At 38.3% G+C, this 21,650-nt stretch overlaps 1 protein-coding gene across 6 annotated transcripts in view; it reads left to right on the forward strand.

Moving 5' to 3' along the window:
• The window catches only part of NTRK2 (neurotrophic receptor tyrosine kinase 2), a 383,847-nt gene that overhangs the window by 92,667 nt on the left and 269,530 nt on the right, over nucleotides 1-21,650 (forward strand). For all 6 annotated transcript variants that reach the window (XM_067744760.1, XM_067744761.1, XM_067744759.1 and 3 more), the window contains one exon: nucleotides 5,857-5,956. In XM_067744760.1, the coding sequence (XP_067600861.1) occupies nucleotides 5,857-5,956 (100 nt within the window). The remainder of the gene's footprint in view (nucleotides 1-5,856; nucleotides 5,957-21,650) is intronic.

Below are 21,650 nucleotides of genomic sequence, written 5' to 3' on the forward strand. Positions count from 1 at the left end.
ATGTATTTTTTTTAAATTTCTCCTTTTATTTCTTCAAAGACCCATTGGTTGTTTAGTAGCATGTTGCTTAATCTTCACGTTTTTGTAGTCTTTCCCATTTTTTCCTTGTGATTGATTTCCAGTTTCATACAATTGTCAGTGGAGAAGATGCTTGATATGATTTTAATCCTCTTGTATTTATTAAGACTTGTTTAGTGACCTAACATGTGATCTATCTTGGAGAATCTTCCATGTGCACTTGAGAAGAATGTATATCTACTGCTTTTGGGTGGAATGTTCTTTGTATGTCCAGTAAGGTCATCTGGTATGTGTCAAAGTCTGATGTTTCCTTATTAATTTTCTGTTTGGATAATCTATCCATTGGTGTAAGTGGGGTGTTAAAGTCCCCTACTATTATTGCATTACTCTCAATTTCTCCCTTTAAGTACATTAATATTTGCTCTGTGTATCTTGGTGCTCCTGTGTTGGGTGCATATACATTTGTAAATGTTACATCTTCTTGCTGGATTGACCCCTTTATCATTATGTAATGCCCTTTGTCTTTTATTACTGTGTTTGTTTTGTCTGTTATTCCAGCTTTCTTTTTTTTCCATTTGCCTGGAATATCTTTTTCAATCTCTTCATTTTCAGTCTTTGTGTATTCTTTCTTCTGAAGTGAGTATCTTAGAGGCAACATATAGATAGACTATGCTTTTTTATCTGTTCAGTTGCTCTTTTAATTGGTGAATTTAGTCCTTTTACATTTAAAGTAATTATTGACCAGTATGTATTGCTGTCATTTTGGTAGTTGTTTTATGGCTGTCTTTGTAGTTCCTTTCTGTTCCTTTCTTATTCTCTTTCTCTCTTACCTTGTGTTTTGGTGGTTTTCTTTAGTGTTATGTTTAGATTCCCTTATCATTTTTTTCCTGGATTTACTATAAGTTTTTCCCTTGTGGTTACTATGAGGTTCACATATAACATCCTATGTAAGTAGTAGCCTATTTTAAGTTGGTAGCAACTTAAATTTGAACACATTCCAAAGCTTTATCTTTCTTACTCCCCATTCCTCCATTTTATACTTGTGATGGCACAAGTGGAGGCTTTGTTCATCTAGTTTTCAGGTCCCTTTCTGAGGGAATTATTTCATATTTAGTTGAAAGATTTGCTGTGTCCATGGTAGGAGATGAGTTTAGGATCTTCTTACACCACACTTGAGCCTTCTCCCTTGAGTGATCACTCTTTTATTATCATTCTCACAGTCTTCCCAATGCATTGTAATAAAACTTTTGTTATAGAAACCAACTCCTCATGGTGGTTAACAGGGCCCTACATATCTTGACCTTGTCTGTCTCTCTGACTTCATCTCCATACTCTCTTCACTGTTTACCAACTATCTTTTTAAAATACTCTCTTGCATGTTCCAGGCTTACTCTTGTCTCACAGCCTTCACATTTGCCGTTCCCTTTAGAAGGTATGCACTTCCCAATGGTCATCACATAGCTTTAGCTAGAGTGACCAGCAGCAGCCATTACCCTGTTTCATTTTCTTCTGAGCAGTTATTATTGTGTGTAATTACCTTGATTATTTATTTGTTTACATGTTCAATATCTTTTTCCCTTCCCTGATTCTTTAGTAAGATTCTTAGTATAGGCAACTCAGTGTTTTTCATGGCTGTATCCCTAGTCCTTAGAATAGTGCCTGGCACCTAGGAGGTGATTAGACTAATGATGAACGCTATAGAATGGGTTTCAGAAGAGAGGGATTAGAAGTGGGGTGATGATGATTTAGGTGTCTGGTGCAATGATAAAGAGATGTGATGGGTATTTAAACCAGGGCCATGCAGTGGGACCAGGAGGCTCATAAATAGATACAACTTAACTGCAACTCAAAATATGCACATCCAGTATTTGGAGACACACACCACACACACATTTCCACAGATGACTATATGCATTGCATTGAAATAACAAGGAAAACTGTTGTGTTAAATCAACTGAAGAATGTTTTCTAATTCCTGCCTTATGCATTTATTTCAGTTTTTACTCTCATACCAAACCACTTAATGTTTCTTGGTTTGAGAACGTTGTTTGCATATGTAAGGAATCCAAGGAACATGTGTTAAGCCCACAAATGTGTATGTATTCCAATTACTAAAAATTATATACCAACTTCAGTTTTCTCTTTTGAACCCAAATGATAAATTTAAGCCCCCAATTGGCGTATCTTGATGTTTGAACTATCTATAGTAGTGTCATTGGAAGGCAAGATGAGTGAAAATAATCTTCATTGAAAGTCTGTATGTTTCGACTTCACCTGTGACTCTTAGAGATCTGCATGAGAGATACAAGGCAATGTTTTGTAGAATTTAAAGAAAACTTTTAAATTATGTGTGGATCAAATATTTGATACATAACAGTCCCTGATCACAGGAAAGATCATTAGATTAGAAAAAGAGTTTCAGAGTCAGTGAGCTGATACAAAATTCAAAGGTGTTTTCAGAGCATTTGCAAGACAGCCTTAAGCAGTCACCTTTCTGGTCTAGCAGATGCTCCTCATGAACCCTGCTGGATTTTCAGAGGAGAGCAGCTCTTTGTTCTATGCTGAGAGGTAGCCTCAGATAAAAACCAACTAACCAACCAACCAACCAAACAAACAAACTCACTCCTGCTTTTCTCCCATGTGAAGACCACCCCCACCCCAGCACACATGCACAGAGTACATGAAATTCTGTATTTATCAAATAACTTGTTTTTGAGGAAATGATTCTTCTCATTGTCACAGGAGTTTTTGTTTATTAAAGGATTCTTTACATTTAGAACTGCTTCAATAGGTTTAAATATTTGTTAGCAGATCATCAGCTGCTTTTCTGGAGAAGAACACCTTTCCATTTTCTAAGATGACTTAAATATTCTTTAATGAAGTAGATAATGCAGGGCAGGTATTATTATCCCCACGTACAAGTGAGGAAACAGAGGCTGGGAGAAGTGAAGCACCTGTGAGGTCTCACAGCTGGTAAAGGCAAGGTATCCTGGGTTCATTAGGACATAGGTCTCTTGAATGCCAGCTGAGTACTTTCCAAAGTGGGTAAGACTGTGGTTCTGCAGAGTGATCCTGGGACTCAGGGCAAGTCCTCCAAATGTCTCTCTGTCCCAGGTTCCTTATCTATAAAATAGTGTTTGAACTCATTTATTAATGAATTCTTCTTTCATCTGTAGAATTTTGGAATTTAATAATAGGGTAGAGAAACTTATAGCTAAAATATTATGATCTCTTTCCCTTGCAAATGTTAGTTAGAAATAAAGATTGAGAAAGAAACATCCGAAATCATTAGGTAAGTTTGAGGGAAATGATCTTGGTTAGAGCAAGTTGATTTATAACTAGCCTTTTAGGAATCACTACCACTCTATTTATATATAGGCCACAGAGACAGAGTTAAGTTTGTACTCAGACATCTGCAAAAGCATTCTGTGGGACAGCCACTCACAGCTGAAGCACCAGAGGAGAGAATGATTACACCTTTGCTCCATCCTAGCCAACTGTTTGGCATGTGCTCTTTTCTGTGCTTTGTAGCTTATTTAATGCTGTCCCCATCTGACCCCATCTGAAGGTGCTGTGGAGGGATTAGCCATATGTTTTTATTATCCTGCCTTCGCTCTCAGCCACATGCTTTGGAGAGGCAATGTAGTGGGTAAATCACACATAAATCACAGGTTTTATACTTGAGCAGACTTTGATTCCAATCCCAAGTTTGAGAGGTATGATCTTGGGCTGCTTATTTATTTATTTATTTTATAAATCTCAGTTTTATCATCATCATCATAGCCAACATAATTAATTACTTATTATAGTAAGCACTATGTCAAGCCCATTATCTGCATTGACTAATTGAGGATTTATAACAACCTGCAAGGTAGTGTTATCATATTTTCTATTTTATACATGAGGTTTATGAGATGCTGAGAGGTTAAGTAATTTGGAAACCATGTAGTTAGTAAGTGGTAAATCTAAATTTCAAACTCAGGAACAATCCATATTCTTAATCTCCACTTGACACTGCCTCTCACTGTGGGCTGGGTATATCAGTCAGGATAAGCTATGCTGCAGTAACAAAACCCCCCAAATGTCAGTGGCTTAAAACAACAGACGTTTATTTATTGCTTCATTACACGTATCGGCTGGGAGCTCTATCAGCATCATCCTCATTCCAAGATGAGGCTGACAAGGCAGCCGCCTTTTGAAAAGTTAGCATTTATTATGGCACAGAGAAAGAGAGCACTACCCTTGCACTGTTAACGCTGCTATTATTGATGAATAATTTTTTTTGTGGGGGGCTCTCCTGGGCACTGCAGGATCTTTAGCAGCATCCCTGGCCTTGACCCACTAGATGCTAGTAGCACCTTTCTCCCAGTTGTGACAACTCCAAATTGCCAAATGTCCCCTGGGTGCAACATTATCCTCGGTTGAGAACCACTGCTTTAGTCTAAGATCTTGCAGTAAGCAGTGAAATCCTCCTCCTGGCAGTGATACAAGTCTCAACTCATTGGCCAGAATTAGTCACCTGAACCCATCTCACCACAAGGAAGCCAGGAAGTGAATCCTACAAAGGGAAACACAGGGGAAAACAGAAATGTTTGGGAAACAGCACTAATGATTACCGCAGATGGGGACAATAATATGTCATATGGACTGTTATGTGGATTAAATGAAACTTAGACATTTAAGTCAGTATGGACATCTAGGACAGTTTAGGCAAACTATATCCAAATCCAGCTGTCCATCTGTTGTGGTAAATAAAGTTTTATTGGAACACAGACATGCCCATTTGTTTGCATATTGTCTGTGGCTGTTTTCACACTACAGCAGGGGAGTTGTCTAGTTGCAACACAGACTGTAGGTCCCCAGAGCCTAAAATATTTAATATATGACCCTTTACAGGAAAAGTTTGCCAACTCCTGGTTTATAGAAACAAATTTATTTTGGAAGCAGGACTTTGGGGTAAACAGCCAAAATGGAAGATGATGCATAGTCCTGTGTCGATCTTTGTTTCTAAATTGTTAGTGTGTACTTAGCATTATGCACTTGTGCCTCTGTGATCCCCAGCTTGGGGCTGTGACAGGATTCACAAAGATCTGCATCTACTCTCTCTCCTTGTATGATTCACAACTTGCAGCTACACCTTTAAGTTAAAAAAACAACTTTGTATTGATCTTTCTCATACATACAGAAAAGTTCACATGTCATAAGTCTACAGCCTCATGAGCTTTCACAGGCTGTGCTCACCCACAAGTGCCTTCCTGCTCCCTTGCAGACCTACTCACTGCTCTAGGGCACCCTGACTTCTAAGAGCAACAGTAGTCAACTTAAAAAAAAAAAAAAATTTATCATGGACAGTTTTCAAACATGTACAGTGGTAGAGAAAATCATGCATGAACCCCATTATATCTTTCAGCAGCTTCAAAAATTATTAGTATTTTGTCATTCATGTTTTATATACTCTCTCTCTCACTTCTCTCTCCAGATAGGTAGGTAGGTAGGTACATAGGTAGATAGATGGATGGGGAGAGATAAAATATCTATTATCTATACATTATATAATAATATAGGATGTATTAGTATATGTTAATCTGTATAATATCAATTGGGTCCCCATTTTTATAAGCTTTAACTTATCTTTTCTCATTTGTAGAGATAGGGATAATAATAGGACCTGCATAAATCTTCCTAGGGTTGTTAAAGATTAATTGATATCCATAAAGCTCTTAGAAAAGCAGGTAGTAAGTATTCAATAAATATTAACCATCTCCATCAAAATCAGCATCACCTGGATTTAAGAAACTAATTATCAAGACCATAACTGCCCTCCCTTCCTTTCTCTAGGTCTATGCTGTGGTGGTAATTGCATCTGTAGTAGGATTTTGTCTGCTGGTAATGCTGTTTCTGCTGAAGTTGGCAAGACACTCCAAGTTTGGCATGAAAGGTAAGAAGGGTTGTGTTTATTTTACTTCTTATGTGGAATCATTTTTGGCTTGTGACTAATGCTAATTACCACTAAAGAAGGAAGCAGCTAGATTTACGATGACTAGGGGTGAAGGCTGAAAAAATAGGAACAAGGCTATGATACTACAAATCAAGACAGAGCAAAATCATGTTGATTATTCAGCACTACTCATTTTCCAATGAGGACAGTTATCCCAGAAGACACAGAACTGGTTTCTTGAGTTTCAAGTGCCTAATAATGATATAAAAAAATAGTACCCGAGTTTTACTTTTGTTTCAGAAAGGCAGGCCAGGCTGGGTGGCAGTAGGCTAGTTATGGACACATGTATTTTGTGTAGAAAGGTCCTTTCTGTTGTACATTTGACTTCTAGAATTTCCATGGTGTGCTTTTTGTGTTGCTGCTGCTTTTTCAGAGTCTCATTTTGAAATTTAAAGTGTTGGGAAGCAAAATAACAGCCTTTGGAGGTACATTGATGCTTTGTGAATGAGTGGCTTTTTATTTTAGTGGAAAAGTTCCTAGTGCTCGATTAAAAATTAGGGTCTCTGTTGCCTCTCAGTAGAACATTGGTCTCTTTTAGAGGATTGAAAATTCATTTTGGGGGACAGGGGAAACGTATTTAAATGTTCTTGTGATATAAGTAGCCAAGAGTTTCAGTGATTAAAAAGCATTTGCTCTGAAATTTAAGCGTATGTATTGACTCATATGTTATCGTTAAATTCTGCGTGGTCTCTTATGAATAGCCACTCGCTTGGGAAATCTGTGAGGAAGGTTTAGTGGTGTCTTTCTTAATTGTGTTGGGGAGACAGTCAGGTGGGCTTTCTTGATCTGTACGGTTCATTACAATTACCATTAATGTCACTTGCTTACTTGAAAGTGATCTTTAAGTAGCAGTAAATTGTCCAATGTACACTGGGCTCTGGGGTGAATCAGATCCATTTCTGATGCTTTTTCCTCTGCCTTTGTTGGTGCCCATGACCAAGATTCCCAAACCTGAAATGAATGAGGAGGAGCCGTGGTAAATTAAGCCTTAAAAAAACACCTAAACTTTCTCCTGACTCCCTGTTTGGCCTGTTGATCCTTGACATTTCTTTTGAAGGAGGGAAGACCTCTCATTCTCCAATTATGAATAAGGCTTGGGAGAGGGACTGTACTGCAGTGATTTTAATTAATCCTATGGTGGTGGTTTGCAAACTTGACTTTGCCTCAGAAACTCATGGAGAGCTTGTGAAAACACAGATTTCTGGGCTACCCTGAGAGTTTCTGATTTAATAGGTCTGTGGTGGGCCTGGAAATGGGCATTTCTGATGGTTTCCAAGGGATGCTGCTTTTTCCCAAGCATTCTCAGAGAATCACCTTTCTGTGGGATAAACATGGGTTCCCAGGTCTCTTTCCAAGCATGACAAGATGTGGGAGAGGCATTTCAAACCAAACCCACCCATGGCTTCAAAGACCTTTCTGGGTCCCCATGTTCGGCTGGCGCCCAGGTCTGGCCTAGGCTTCTCCTCTCTATATGTTAGCCGCCTCCCATGGAATTTTGTTCTCTTCATCCTGATCAGATGCTTTCTTTCCTTAGAGGCACTTGGGGTGGATGTCCCCGAGCAGAGTGTTTACTGGACAGAGCCAGATTCTAGCTCTGTCACTTTCCTGTCTTGAGGGTTGACTTGGAAACTTTCATCTTGTGGGCTCTTCAGAGAAAGGGTATGTTCAGGTCCTACTGCGAGCTCAGAAAGGCTTTGGGAACCCTAGGAGCAATATTTGGGAGTCACTCCCCACCCCCACTTTGTGTTAAGAAAACAACAGAAGAATGATCTGTAAATGTGAACTCACTCTCTGTAGTGCAGTGCTGGAGGAGAATAAAAGGCAGACGTTTTGTTTCAGAGAAGATTGTATTTCATATAGTGACTCTGTCACTAAGACTGACAAAGTCTTTTATTTAGATAATTTGGGGTGACCACTGCTGAAGCACCTACATTTTCCGGGTATAACCTAAGGGTATCATTAATGATTGGTAAGAAAGATTTTACTTAACCTTGTCACAGATCCAGTAAATGACTTTCTTCAGGCAGAAACTACTAGAGCATATGTTTTACTCCCTTATTTTTAGACATAAATAAAATTATTTTTAAAATTTTGTCTCAGAGACTCAGGTTCTTGTTTAGAATAGCTTTTTTCTCTATTTTTAGCTACACGTCTAACTGTGCCATGGTTTGGACAAAATGGGCCTGAGTTGAGGTTCTTGTTTTATTGGTCAAATGCTGAGCTGTAATTTAGGGGACCTAGAAGAGAAGACGAGGCTCATGTAATGAAACTACCTAAAAAGTGGTGTTTAACAATTAATGTAAGTTAAAAGGACCTCTTGTATAGCATAGGGGACTATATTCAGTATCCTGTAATAACCTATAATGGAAAAGAATCTGAAAAAGATATATATATATATATCACACACATATATACATATATAGATGTAAAACTGAATCACTTTGCTGTACACTTGAAACATCAACTATTCTTCAATCAACTATACTTCAATCAGCAAATTAATGTAACTTAATGTACTTTAAATGCTATTAGAGCTGTTGAAAAAACATACATTTTTAAAAGGGGAGAATGTGTAAAAACACTATTATACTTCCTGAAATAACCAGAAAACATGTCACTTGTGATTTCTGAGTAACAATGGTATGAAATGTGCATATCCTTGGCCAGAACCAGTGCCTTGGTTCTGTGTAAGAGGCCAATGGCTGACGTGCAAATGAGCTATTCCAAATGTAATTCTTGCCCTCCTAAGCACCTTTGGGGAGATTCTACCGCCATGCGTATTCCCTTGTCCTGGGGACAGATTGAGACTGAAGGACGGCAGCCAGCCCACTCATAGGTGTTTCCAGCTTTTTGCATCCCCAGCATTGCGCACTTCAGCCTCCACTGTTTCAATCCATGGTAGCAGCGTTGGGATTATAGATTACGGTTTAATACTATTGATTCAACTGATTCCCAGGGTAACACAAACCAGAAATCTCTTAAAATCACACTGCAGCTGCATGCAGGGCAACTCAAGATTTATGGATCAACCCTAGAATCCAAACATCATTGGTGGCATTGCTTTCCATGGGAAGGTGATCCCTAAATTCCAAATCAGGGAGTTAAACCTAGATCTTAGAATACAGCAGTGAGCTGTGCTGTGTTCTTTGGAGATGGGTCTATGTGACTGTAAGCTTCATAGGATTTTTTTTCATCTGTTCTGTCAGTTCACTATAACCAAATCCTGATGGTGCAATCTAGAACATAGAGGCCAGACTGTGAACTCCAGAGTTCATATTGGTCTTGTTCATCATTACTAACCCAGTGCCAAGGCCAAAGTTGGCAGTTGATAAATATTAATTGATGGAATGAATGATCACAGAGAGTTTTCAACTCCATCCACTTTAGGTTGTTAATTGGAAAACAGTTAATGTTTGGAGGGCAGCTTGTATATGAATGGTTAAAGAGAGATATTGGAGCTTTTCTAAGCTTCTAAACTTAAAAGAAATTATTCCAGATAAGTAATGGTCATAGACAGGAGGTCATTTTGTCCAGGTTTTGTCTTAGGATGTGTGGGTTTTCACACACTGTTTTAAACTGTTATTGTTGTTGAAGTTTGGAGGATTCATTTTGACTTTCCATTTTGCACGTGAGCCTCTTCAATTTCTGCCTCTCTCCCTCCAAATGTGTGGCCTCGTAATATGTGTCTTTGTCCAGCTTTGAGGCTGGCAGAAGTGCCAGATGGTGGCTCTCATCTTGGTGTTAACCTAGAAATTATGTTTCATTATCGTTTGATATGTTTTAAGCCTCTTGTTGCGAGTGTCCAATAGACTACCAGCCCTGTTTCAATAAAGATGTCAAGAGGTAGAATTTATCCTATTCCATTTCTCCATGCTCATTTCTGTGCCTTAACACCATCCTTTTGGCTTTTGGTTGAATATCTAGTTATCATAATTGCAGAGTCCTGAATAAAGCTCCTCTGTTAGCGTTTGGCCATCTGTATAGGGATTATTCATATGCGTGTTTAGTATGGGTGCATGAACTATATAACACATCTATCTAAATCTATGCCTGTATCGATACCCTGGAGGTAAATGTATAATTTTATCCCTTTTCTTTGAAGAATGCCTGTGATTTATTTTAATTTTCACTGAAGTAGGGCTCAAGGACCTTTCCAGAGCAGCTCTATTGCCAAAGGAACAGGCAATCAAGCCTTTGAATGCTCTCATTTTTGTTGTAACCAAGTCTTATGTTTAGTTCTCACATTGCTTCCTGGCTCCCTTTCTTCGTTGAAAATGTAGAAGTGCACATAAAGAGGAAATGGAAGCATCTAGGGGCACAGGGGCTGCCAAGTCTTCTGAAAGTGATCCACATTGGGAGCCCCGCCTGATGGCATTGATAATGAACAGGGTTGGGAAAAAAAAATAAGGGAATCAAAAGGGCGGAGGGGGATTGGCAGTCATCACACTGGTGAAGAATAGCTGTGACCATCAGCTTTCTGTTACTTGCGTTTCCTGATGGAAGTCCACATACGATATTTATTCTCTAAGTACCGATGCATCCTTTGTCCTTCTGGAGTAAATATAAAAGTGACCTGAAGCGGTCCCGCAGGAGGAACTGGAATAGGAAGCCTTTTCCCTTATTCAGGTTTGATGGCCTGCAGATTTCCTCTGCAGCCTCCTGTCCTTGACATAAACCGCTCATATGTCTTCATTCCTGCTAATTGAGCAGTAGGCATTTCCAACTCATAATTGACCAAAAAACTACACTGCCTGAGAACACAGAGCCAGGTTTTAACTCCAGATTCAATGTCCCCAGTTTAAGTTTCTCCTCTTATATAAATGATCTTCTAAATGTCTTTCAACAGCAACCAAAAATTTGGTTCTTTAAAAATAGTCATAAACATAGTGGGACCAAAGCTAAAGAGGTTGAAGGTTAAAGCCTTTTATATGAGCTGAAAATAATTCTGGAAAATTTAGGAGGTTGACTTTAGCAGATATTTGGATCAACTTTTAAAAGAGGGAAAAATGTGACTGAAAGCCAGAAACACAGTTATAGAAACTTCTGTAAGGACAGACTGTTTTCCGTATGATCCTTCCCCCCCCAACCATTTTTTTAAAAAGACAAATAACATTTAAGTATTATAACAGTAACACATGAATGCGTTCTCATTTTTCAAAATTTCAAGCACTTTAGAAATACATAGAGCTAAAAGGGAAACTTCCTCTTCATCTTCCTTTCCCACTACCATTTCCACTCCTAGGGATAACCTTCTTTAACCATCTCCAGTGCATATATTATGTCAATAATAAGATATATAGCTCCATTCATTATGTAGATAATCAAATATATTCATTTTTGTTTGCATAAAGACATTATAATACCAATCTTGTTCTGCATCTTTTTAAAGGTAACTGTTTGCCTGTAGATCTTTCTGAATCAATTCTTTTCTGAATTCTATTCCATAGTATTTCTGAGTACTCTGGTGTCAGGCTACCTCGGTCTGAATCCTGGCTCCGCCCATTACAAGTATGTGACTTTGAGCAAATTTCTCATCCTCTCTTACCCCAGTATTTCCATCTGTAATGGGGCAATAACTGTACCCACCTCAGAAGCTTGTTATAAGATAAACAGAGTTCATGTATGTGAAGCACTTTGGAAAGTTACTGGCATTTAGTAAATAAAAATAATACCTTACTTATAAAGACAGACATTTGGAAATGGATTGCTGAGAGAAAAGGTTTGTATATTTTAAATGTTGATTTTAAATGTTGATAGATTACCTTGCAGGAATGCTTTATCAATTTACACTCCCACCAACAGTAGATGAGGGCATCGTTTTATGCTTTCACCCATATCAGATATTATCAAACTTTTTTAGTTTTGCCAATTCACTTACAGTGTTACTCTGATTACTAATAAGGTTAAGCATTTTTGTCATGTGAAGAATAGAAAGAAATGTTTATTTTTATTTGTTGACTTACCTTATAAATTATATGTACTAATCTTTTATTGGTTATATACATTGCTCATATTTTCTTCTAATCTTTTGACTTTTTAAAATAGTGTCTTTCGGCAAACAGGAAGATTTACTTTTTTTATAGAAGGAAACCTGTCCATCTTTTCTGTCTAAGTTTTGCATTTTGCTGAGGAAGTCTTCCCATCCCTGAGGTTGTAAACATACATTTTAATATTTTTTTCACTAGTTTTACTTTGTTTGTGTTTTTTCTTTTACATGCTCTTTAATCTCTTTGAAATTCTTTTTTATTTTTAACTTGATGTGAAATACTGTCTCTTTCAGATATATATGTAATAAAGATATTTGCGTGACATTTTCAGAGAGACCAACAGTACTATTTTAACTTTCTGGAATCAGAAAGTCATTAATAAAAAGAAATTTTGAAGAGTTTAGTGATTAACTTTTTTTTTAAAGTAAGTAATAGGCTTTGTTTGTTCTCTTATTTTATTCTTACAAAAGAGTATCAGAGAATATAGGGTTTTTGTTTTTTTTTTTAACTGCCCTCCCCGGCTTCAGTATATTTTAGCATTCTCTTAATAGAGAACAAAATTTGTCAGTAACAGTCAAGTCCTTGGAAATTTCATAAAAGACATTCAGTTGAAAGAGTTATTGAGTAATTTGACAAAGTGGAAATTAATCAAAAGAAGAGTTAACCCAAGTGTGCTTTTCTTGTCCTTTGGAGATGTTATATAAACCTTTACCCTTATATTCGTGAGGTGAAGATCTACTTTCTGAAGTCTCTTCTTGTAGGGTCACCATTTGGGTTATGCCTCTGTGAGGGCAGAACGTGCATATTCTTTGCAGCATATTGAAAATGGGCCCAGAACTTTCAGGAACTGGCTCGATCAGGCAAAACAGGAAGCAGAAGTAGCAGCGTTTTTCTCATTAGCTTTCGGAGTACACTGACCTTGAACTTTTAAAATTCCCTCTCTTACGTGGGTATCCCATAAGCCCAGTGTGATTCATGGGAGAACCCAGGTTTGCCTGTAATGTAGAAAGTGCAGCTGTATTGTTTAGGGACTTCCCACGCTACTAGTTTCACAAAAAGGTAAAGGGTCCCTTAAGAAATTAGATTTTGTACTTAAAAGTCAGAACTTGCTACCCTCTCTTTGGTCCTCCATAAATCCTGTGGTGAACTCACTTTGACCTCCTTACACAGATCATCACGCACTTTAAAAAAGACTTCCCAAACTGTAAAGTCTGCTACTTTTCTTCTTCTTTTCACCCTTCATTTCTCTTTTTTTACCTTTCACTTTTTTCCCTGCCATTTTGTCTTTCCACATCTCTGTGCATCCTAATTTTACATTCTTCCCTCCCTATTTTGGTTTTCTTCCTCCTCATTCCTAGCATCTGATTTTGGTGGACCAGCTTTTCAAATTTGTGAAGACGACAGATAATAACTTGGCTTAAATTGTAACATATGCTCTGACTTTATCCTACTTTATTTTGAGCAAGAATACTGAATGACTCGGGGAATAAATTTAGCTCTAAATCAGTGGAACTGTCACGTGGTAATTCAGAAGACAGCCTGTTTGAACACTGCACATCCTTCATGTTTGTAAGTTGTTAACTCTTAAGTCTTCAAACCGACGAGTGTATAGAAATGTAATATTGGAGACTTATGAATCAGACAAGTTTGGGTTCAAATCTCATGTCTCCCACCTGCTAACTATAATTTTAGGCAAAATTTTAAACTCTGTAAACCGTAGGTTCCTCTCTGGTAGATGCAATAATACCCATCTCTTAAGTGATTATAAGAATTAAATCAGTGCTTAGTTTCATGCCTGGCGCGTTGAACTAATTCTTTGAGGCAGTTATTGTTCAGATTTATGTTTTAGTAATATATCACTTAGGAAAAGAGTATGAGGAGAGTCCTGTCTGAATTTATACTGATTCAGAATTGCAGAAAAATGTCCCAAATGCATACAGTGTATATTTAAGTTTTATTAGTTGAATTTATAGAAAAAAATTGTAATTTTAATGTGTTATATTTTATGGGTATGTATTATGAATATAAAGTTGCTGAATCATATGCTTATTTTAAGCCTTTGAGTCCTTAAAGATACTGTGTGCGAATAATTGCAAATTCTTTTTTTTTTTTTTTTTTAATTGCAAATTCTTAACTTTACTGTCCTTTGAACAATTCATCTGTTTGAATTGTTTTGGGGTTTATGAAGACTCCGTTTTATCTGTTGATTGATTTGGTATGTAGACTTTTGTAGGGAAGGGGCAGAAAGAGCAGGCAGGGGTGGGATGGGGAAGAGAGCCCCTCCCTCTTCCCTCAATAACATCAGCTTAAGTCTAGAAATATGAGCTCATGGAGCCTTCTGTTCTGATGTGCTTCCTTTTTTCAAGGGGGGATTGCAAATGCTAAAATAATTTAACAAAAATAGGCTTTAATTTTTGATATACAGTAAGTTCCCTGCATACGAATGAGTTCCTTTCCAAGAGCACGTTCGTAAGTCCATTTTGTTCGTAAGTCCAACAAAGTTAACCTAGGTACCCAACAAACACAATCAGCTATATAGTACTGTACTGTAATAGGTTTATAATACTTTTCACACAAATAATACATACAAAACAAACAAACAAAAAATAAAACATTTTTAATCGTACAGTAACTGAAAAGTACAGTACAACAGCTGGCATACAGGGACTGGAATCGGGTGAACAGGCAAGAAGGGTTACTGATTGGAGGAGGGAGAGGAGGTGGGAGATGGTAGAGCTGAAGGATCGTCAGCAATAAGAGACGGAGGGCAAGCTGCAGTTTCACTCACGCCTGACGTTGATGGAATGCACGTTTGCATCTTTGAGAGTTTGCAACTTGAAGGTTTGTGTGTAGGGGACTTATTGTATTTACAGCTTCCTTGAATGGGTCATCCAGGACATCCACCTTACACAGAAACAATGTTAGCTCTTTGTATATAAAATAAAAAGTTAAAAACTTCCAAAAGAAAAAGATGAAAAGAGCATTCTGGAGAAAATAAATTCTTCCTTATGCAATTGATTGTCACTTGTGTTATTATAATCACAGACCAAGATGCTGCATTTCCAGAGAAGCCAAGGCTTTTGGCAGGCAAGTGGTGGTGGAAGATCTTTGTTTTTATCAAGACATCAACACAAATAGAATTACATTGGCTTGTTCTGTGATCACCTAGGAGCTTTAGTGGTCTGAGGACAGACAGAATGAGAGAGAGAGAGAGAGAATGAGAGAGATTAATATCCTGAGTTGAAGGCAGAGATGTCATCTCAGCCCTAACTGTATCAGTGGAAGGAAGGAAGGGGACTCAAGTTCAGGGCGGGAGTGGAGTGGGAGGGGAGAATGTTGGGAATGAGGTGGTATTCCTACTTACAATCATGGTTGTCATCTTTAGTAGTTCCGGCAAGACTTGAGTAGAGTAAGCCATGATTTTCCCGCACTTACTTCCTGGATCATCTGTAAAAGAAAATTGTGTAAAGACCAGAATTAGCAGTATGGGACCAAAAGACATCTGAGGGTCTCCTCGAGCTTTAATATCTACCATCCTGTAACATAGCCATTTTTCAAAACAATGACACACTCACTAAAAGAGTCTGCCATGCATTTCTGATGATGTCCTTTATTATTATGGCGTGTAATGATAGTCTTTTTTTTCTTCACTGTGAAACCACAATCTATTATTAACATGTGAAATATTGTGTCTATATGGTCAATGCTAAATAATCCTGGATATGTTTTCAAATTTATGGTCATCTTAAGAAAATATTGCCTCTCAGTTATAAACAGAAGATATTTCTTATTTAGTTACATTCCCAATAATTCTGTTTACTATTAATTTGCATGTAGCATATGCCCTGGCAGGGGTACCTTTGATATCCCAGCTCCAGAAAAGAGAGGCAGCCCTGCCTAGCTCTCTTTTCCTGGAATGATGTGGGTTTTTCGAGAAGCAGATCAACAGCTGATCTGCTTCCCAACTCTTTTGAGTCAGACTTCACAGCATGGCTTTTTAATTTTATTTGAATAAATTTTTATTCATATTTAAAAGCCACACACATTCCATAGGCTGTAAACAATTTCTGTGTTACACTCCATGTAGCTATGAGTGTGGACAACTGCAAGGTCATTTCAGATGGATATTTATATGCATAATCTATCCCTCACACTATATCTTGGTTCTCCTGTGATGCTATGGCAGTGGGTGAAGGAATATTAAAATGTCTAGGATAGGATGGAGAATGGGGCAGGCACTTATCTCAGACACAGACTGTAAGATATGTGACTTTATTTTTCTATATATGAATTAAATGTCTATTTTTTGCCCTTTTTGCACGATGTAGTGGAAATCTAACCTCCTACCATTCTGTGTAATCTTAAAAATTATGGGCAATCACAGAACGTTTCATGTTCGTCCCATCAGGTCCGGTTCTCTCACTCTCATCTTCATTTCCTCAGGTGGAGTGTGGGCTTAGGGATGCTGAAGTGCCACTGCACGGAAGGGGACATTCTGTGGCCACTGGTGGTCATTTCTCCATGTTGGTAGCTGCTGTGTTGTCCGACTTGTCCTCGGCTATCAGTTGGTGTAGTTCTCAGCTGTACATCCTGTGTTCCTAGCCAGGGTCCGCCACTTTCACACACCTCTCTGTAAGGGTATCAATGAAGCTTTGGGGACACAGGAAATGCTGGAATACTGGCCCGGGCTCTCTCTGGAGAGAGAGACCAGAAATGGTCTCTCATTTCTTCCATTATAGGCTTGAGATTGTCTTCTTGGCCGCCTTTTCAGGTCCACCCCCACCAAAAGGGGTTCCTCTTTTCTTGAATCTCCAAACTTGACTAGAGGTTCTCCGGTTCCCCAGCCGCCATATTTCACTAGGGGACAGGTTACACACTTCCTCCTTCCCGTCTCTAACTTATTTATCTCCCCTCTGCCTCTTGCTGCTTCCCATGGGGACAGAGGAATATGACAAGCAGTTTTTCCTGATTTCTTCTTCCAAATAATTTTTTCATACATGTGAATCTTGTGTTTTTTGTCCAAATTTTTATTACGAGATTTTCAACATGGAGGAAAATTGAAAGACTATTCCATCTGTATACTCAATACCTGCATTCAACCTCTGATTAACATTTTGCTGTCTGATTATGAGTTGCCCATATCATGTCACTTCACTCCTAAACTCTCTGGCACATTTCTCCTACAAGCACAACGCCAACACCATTATCACTGTACTCGAGAAAGTTAAAACAACTCTGTAATAGCAGATAATACTTAGTCCAGCTTCAAATTTCCCCAGTTGTTCAACTTGCCTTTAATAGCTATTTATATTTCAAACCGAGATCTACTCAAAGTTCACCACACTGTATTTGCTCATTGTCTTTCCTTGGCCTTTTTCAGTCTGGATTGCTACCTCCATTTTCTCCCCCTCTGGACATTGACTTTTTGAAGAGACCCGTCAGTTGTTCTGTAGAATGTCCTTCATTCTGGTGGTGTTCGATAGTTTCCTTGTGGGATTCTTGAACTTGTCATTTATTCCCATATTTCCTGTGAACTGGAACTTACTTCTAAAGGCTTGATTAGATGCCAGTGAAATGTTTTTGGGAAGAAGACTATAGCAGAGGTGCTGAGCACTTCACAGTGTACCACAGTTAGAAACACATGTCACCTTGATACACTGTTACTGTAAGTTTGACCACTTTTAAAAAATGGTGGCCACCAAAAATGTCAATAGTGACCTTTCTTTGAAAATACAAGTTTCCCTTTGCAGTTGGTAGATAATTTGTAGAATGATAATTTGACATCTAGCAGATATCTTCGTTCCCCAAAACTTGAACATAATGGGCTTAGTACCCAGTTCTGACCCTTTCCTGAAAAAATTATTTTATTTCTGAGGATTGCAGAGGGTTGTTTTTCTAATTCAATCATTCCTTCTACATACTAGCTTCTGCTTAAGAAAAAAGGAAAAAACAAAAAAAGAGCATCCTGGTCTTGACCAAGAATTTCCACTTCTTAATTTTAGTTCTGCCTGGATCCTGGATAACCCTTTCTTGAGGCCATGGAGGTTTGGTATCCAGCTGCCTACACTAGGAGGGTCATGGGGTTACAGAAAAGATTTATGGCCACAGTATTACTGTATCCAAAATACTATTTTATTTTATAAAATATTTACTTTGTGCTTCTCAAAGTCATCGAGCTTTGTGGAAATTATTCTATTTTTCCTTTTCATGATGATTAAACATTAAGTAGGTATAATAAACCTAATTGCTTTAGGATTCTTTCCTGCAACTTTGTGGTTGTTGGTAGAGTCAAAGACAGTGAGAGCTGCCAGTGAGTTTAGGAATCATCCCAAGTCCTTATTACAGAGATGAGGACATTGGGGCCCAGAGAGCTTAAGTGTCTTGCCTAAGGTTACACAGCTGGTTTGTGGCAGATATAGGGCTGGGAGCCAGGCCTCATGACTCCAGTTTTACTGTTTTATGCTGTGAGACTAAGAAACATTATAAGAATAAACAAATTTTATTTCCATGTCAAATTCACTGCTTTTTATGTACTGCCATTGATGTCACTAGTACATGTTGCCACTGGTATGTGTTGCTGTTGGATGATACTGTATTTCTCAAAGCTGGGGATGTATATCCTCAGTGGTAGCAAGATGGTTTGAAGGGATATTTGGGGCTAACACCTTTAATATTGATAGTTCTATATTTAGTATTTATTAGAAAAAATATACCTGGCACATCATACCCTTGGTTTCACGATATTATTGTTTAGGATAAAGCTTAAGCTTAAAAAATATGAAATAAAGAAAAATATTAAATAAATAATTCTGATTTCAATTTTAAAATGATTATTTGAGTAGGACTGTTCTAAGGCACTGGAAATTTAATACTGAACAGAACAAAGTTTCTGCCTCATGGAGCTTAAACTCTAGTTGAGGGGAGAGACAGAAAAACGGAGAAAGATATCTAGATGTAATCTATAGGTAATCTCAAATGCTATGAATAAAGTGAAACAAGGTAAGAGGAGGATAGTGAGAGTTTTGTTATTTGTAAATAGTTAAAAATGGCCTTTGGTAGTTTGATAGGGATTGCACTGAATCTGTAGATTGCTTTGGGTAGTAGAGTCATTTCCACAATGTTGATTCTTCCAATCCAAGAACATGGTATATCTCTCCATCTGTTTGTATCATCTTTAATTTCTTTCATCAGTGTCTTATAGTTTTCTGCATACAGGTCTTTTGTCTCCTTAGGTAGGTTTATTCCTCGGTATTTTATTCTTTTTGTTGCAATGGTAAATGGGAGTGTTTCCTTAATTTCTCTTTCAGATTTTTCATCATTAGTGTATAGGAATGCAAGAGATCTCTGTGCCTTAATTTTGTATCCTGCTACTTTACCACATTCATTGATTAGCTCTAGTAGTTTTCTGGTAGCATCTTTAGGATTCTCTGTGTATAGTATCATGTCATCTGCAAACAGTGACAGTTTTACTTCTTTTTTTCCGATTTGGATTCCTTTTATTTCTTTTTCTTCTCTGATTGCCGTGGCTAAAACTTCCAAAACTATATTGAATAATAGTGGTGAGAGTGGGCAGCCTTGTCTTGTTCCTGTTCTTAGTGGAAATGGTTCCAGTTTTTCACCCTTGAGAATAATGTTGGCTGTATAAAATAGATAGCTAGTGGGAAGCAGCTGCATAGCACAGGGAGATCAGCTCGGTGCTTTGTGACCACCTAGAGGGGTGGGATAGGGAGGGTGGGAGGGAGACGCAAGAGGGAGGAGATATGGGGATATATGTATACGTATAGCTGATTCACTTTGTTATACAGCAGAAACTAACACAACTTTATAAAGCAATTATACTCCAATAAACATGTTAAAAAAAAAAAAAAAGACCTGTCTGATCAGATGACATTTGAGCCAAGAGTCCAAGGCAGCGAGGGAGTGAGCACGCTGATACCTGAGGGAACAGCATTCTAGGCAGAGGAAACAGCACAAGCAAGGGGTGGAGGCTGGGGGGAGCTCTGTGTGTTGAAAGAACTGCACAGGCCAGTGTGGCTGGAGCAGAGTGGGGTTGGGGTGGGGGGAGCAGTAATTGGGACCAGAGAGGAGACGGAAATGCACAGGGACTTGCAGGCCTTCAAGAAGGCTTTTCCCTGAGTGAGAGCTAATGTACAGAAGGTACTTGGATGAGGCCTAAGTTGTGAAAGTGTTTGTGAAGAATTTAAACGTGGATGACACTGAGGTATTAATGTACTGAGTTAGAGTCTAATAACAAAAGATGACTGGGGGAAAGGGTATTTCTTGGAGGTAGGAGTGAGAAGTTCATGATACAAGGGTGTGGAGAAAATTCCTTGTCAGGCTCAAGATCACGACCATGATTCCCACCTGTTCCCAATCCCCAACATTCATACACATATGCCCACACATACACACATTCAACACACACTCTGAAATGATGGTTTGTAGAGTTTTTTGTCATCAGCATTACCCAGCATTATATACGCATAGGATACTGTGATTGTTAGTTTTCACAAGACCATGGCCACTTGAGAGCAGAAAGGGGTAGGACCCAGGCTTTGAGTTATCTTATAATTTTTCTTATCTTCACTCTGATTCCTTTTATGCAGCCCAGTTCACTCCAAGGGCTGGGTCATTATACTGTAGTTAATTTCATGGCTGATATAATTTGAGTAAATTCTCTCTTTTTGAGATCTCAATTGCCATTGGGAGAAAAGCACCAACTGTTTGAAAACTCAAATGATGCATTTTCACAGTGAGCAAAGACATTGTGGAGATTCTTCTGTTTTTTCTTACCATGATGATTAAACGTTAAGTAGAACCCATGTTCTCTGCATGGTGTTTCTTATTTTTGGCTTGAAACCCAGGGCTAGAACTTAAGGTCGGGCTGCACTTTTTGAAGCTGTGCATTTCCAGAGAGGAGGAAGCACTTGATTTTCCTGCTTCTTATCCTCCCAGCAAGTTACTGATAACACTTTGCCATCTTGTGGTGTCGATAAGTCTTCTTTCTTGAATCACCAAGGGAGGTGGGCTTGGTACAGTGTAATTATTCTATGGCCAGTTCTCCAGATCTCCTTAAATGTATTTTTCTATCTCTATGCTTCACCCTCTTCTTATTCTCTTTCTTTGGGAAGTATCTGACCATCACCTTTGGGGACATTCTTTCCTCTTCTTTTCTCCATACCACTGTCCCTCTCCTCTGGCTGGGGTGGTCTAGAGCAGGATCCTCTGCATCCTTCCCCCATAAGATCTGTGCATTGGGTTCTTCCCAAGTCTTCATAATTATCATGTAGATCTTCCTCCTTATCAAGTGCCTAGTGATATGTATTTATTCTAGTCTATTTTCTCACCCATCACCTAATATGCTAATGGATTAGCAAATTCAAAGAAACAAACTCAGATATTACCAGCAAAAAAGCATATTTGAAAAGACACATCTGCCATGTACAGACTTGCGTAATGAGAACCTAAAATGGAAAACAATGGCCACGGTTTTGGATAATCCCATTCTTTGGTACAGATTCTTGGACAGCATTAATTTTGGTTGGACTTCTGAGTTTTCCCTCTGTTCAGCATCTTATACTACACGTCATATTCTTATCAATTCCAAACCTTTTCCATTACAAAGCAATACATGGGAAAGCAGAGAG

The sequence above is a fragment of the Pseudorca crassidens genome, chromosome 7 (genome assembly GCF_039906515.1).
Source record: "Pseudorca crassidens isolate mPseCra1 chromosome 7, mPseCra1.hap1, whole genome shotgun sequence".
Taxonomy (NCBI): Eukaryota; Metazoa; Chordata; class Mammalia; order Artiodactyla; family Delphinidae; genus Pseudorca; species Pseudorca crassidens.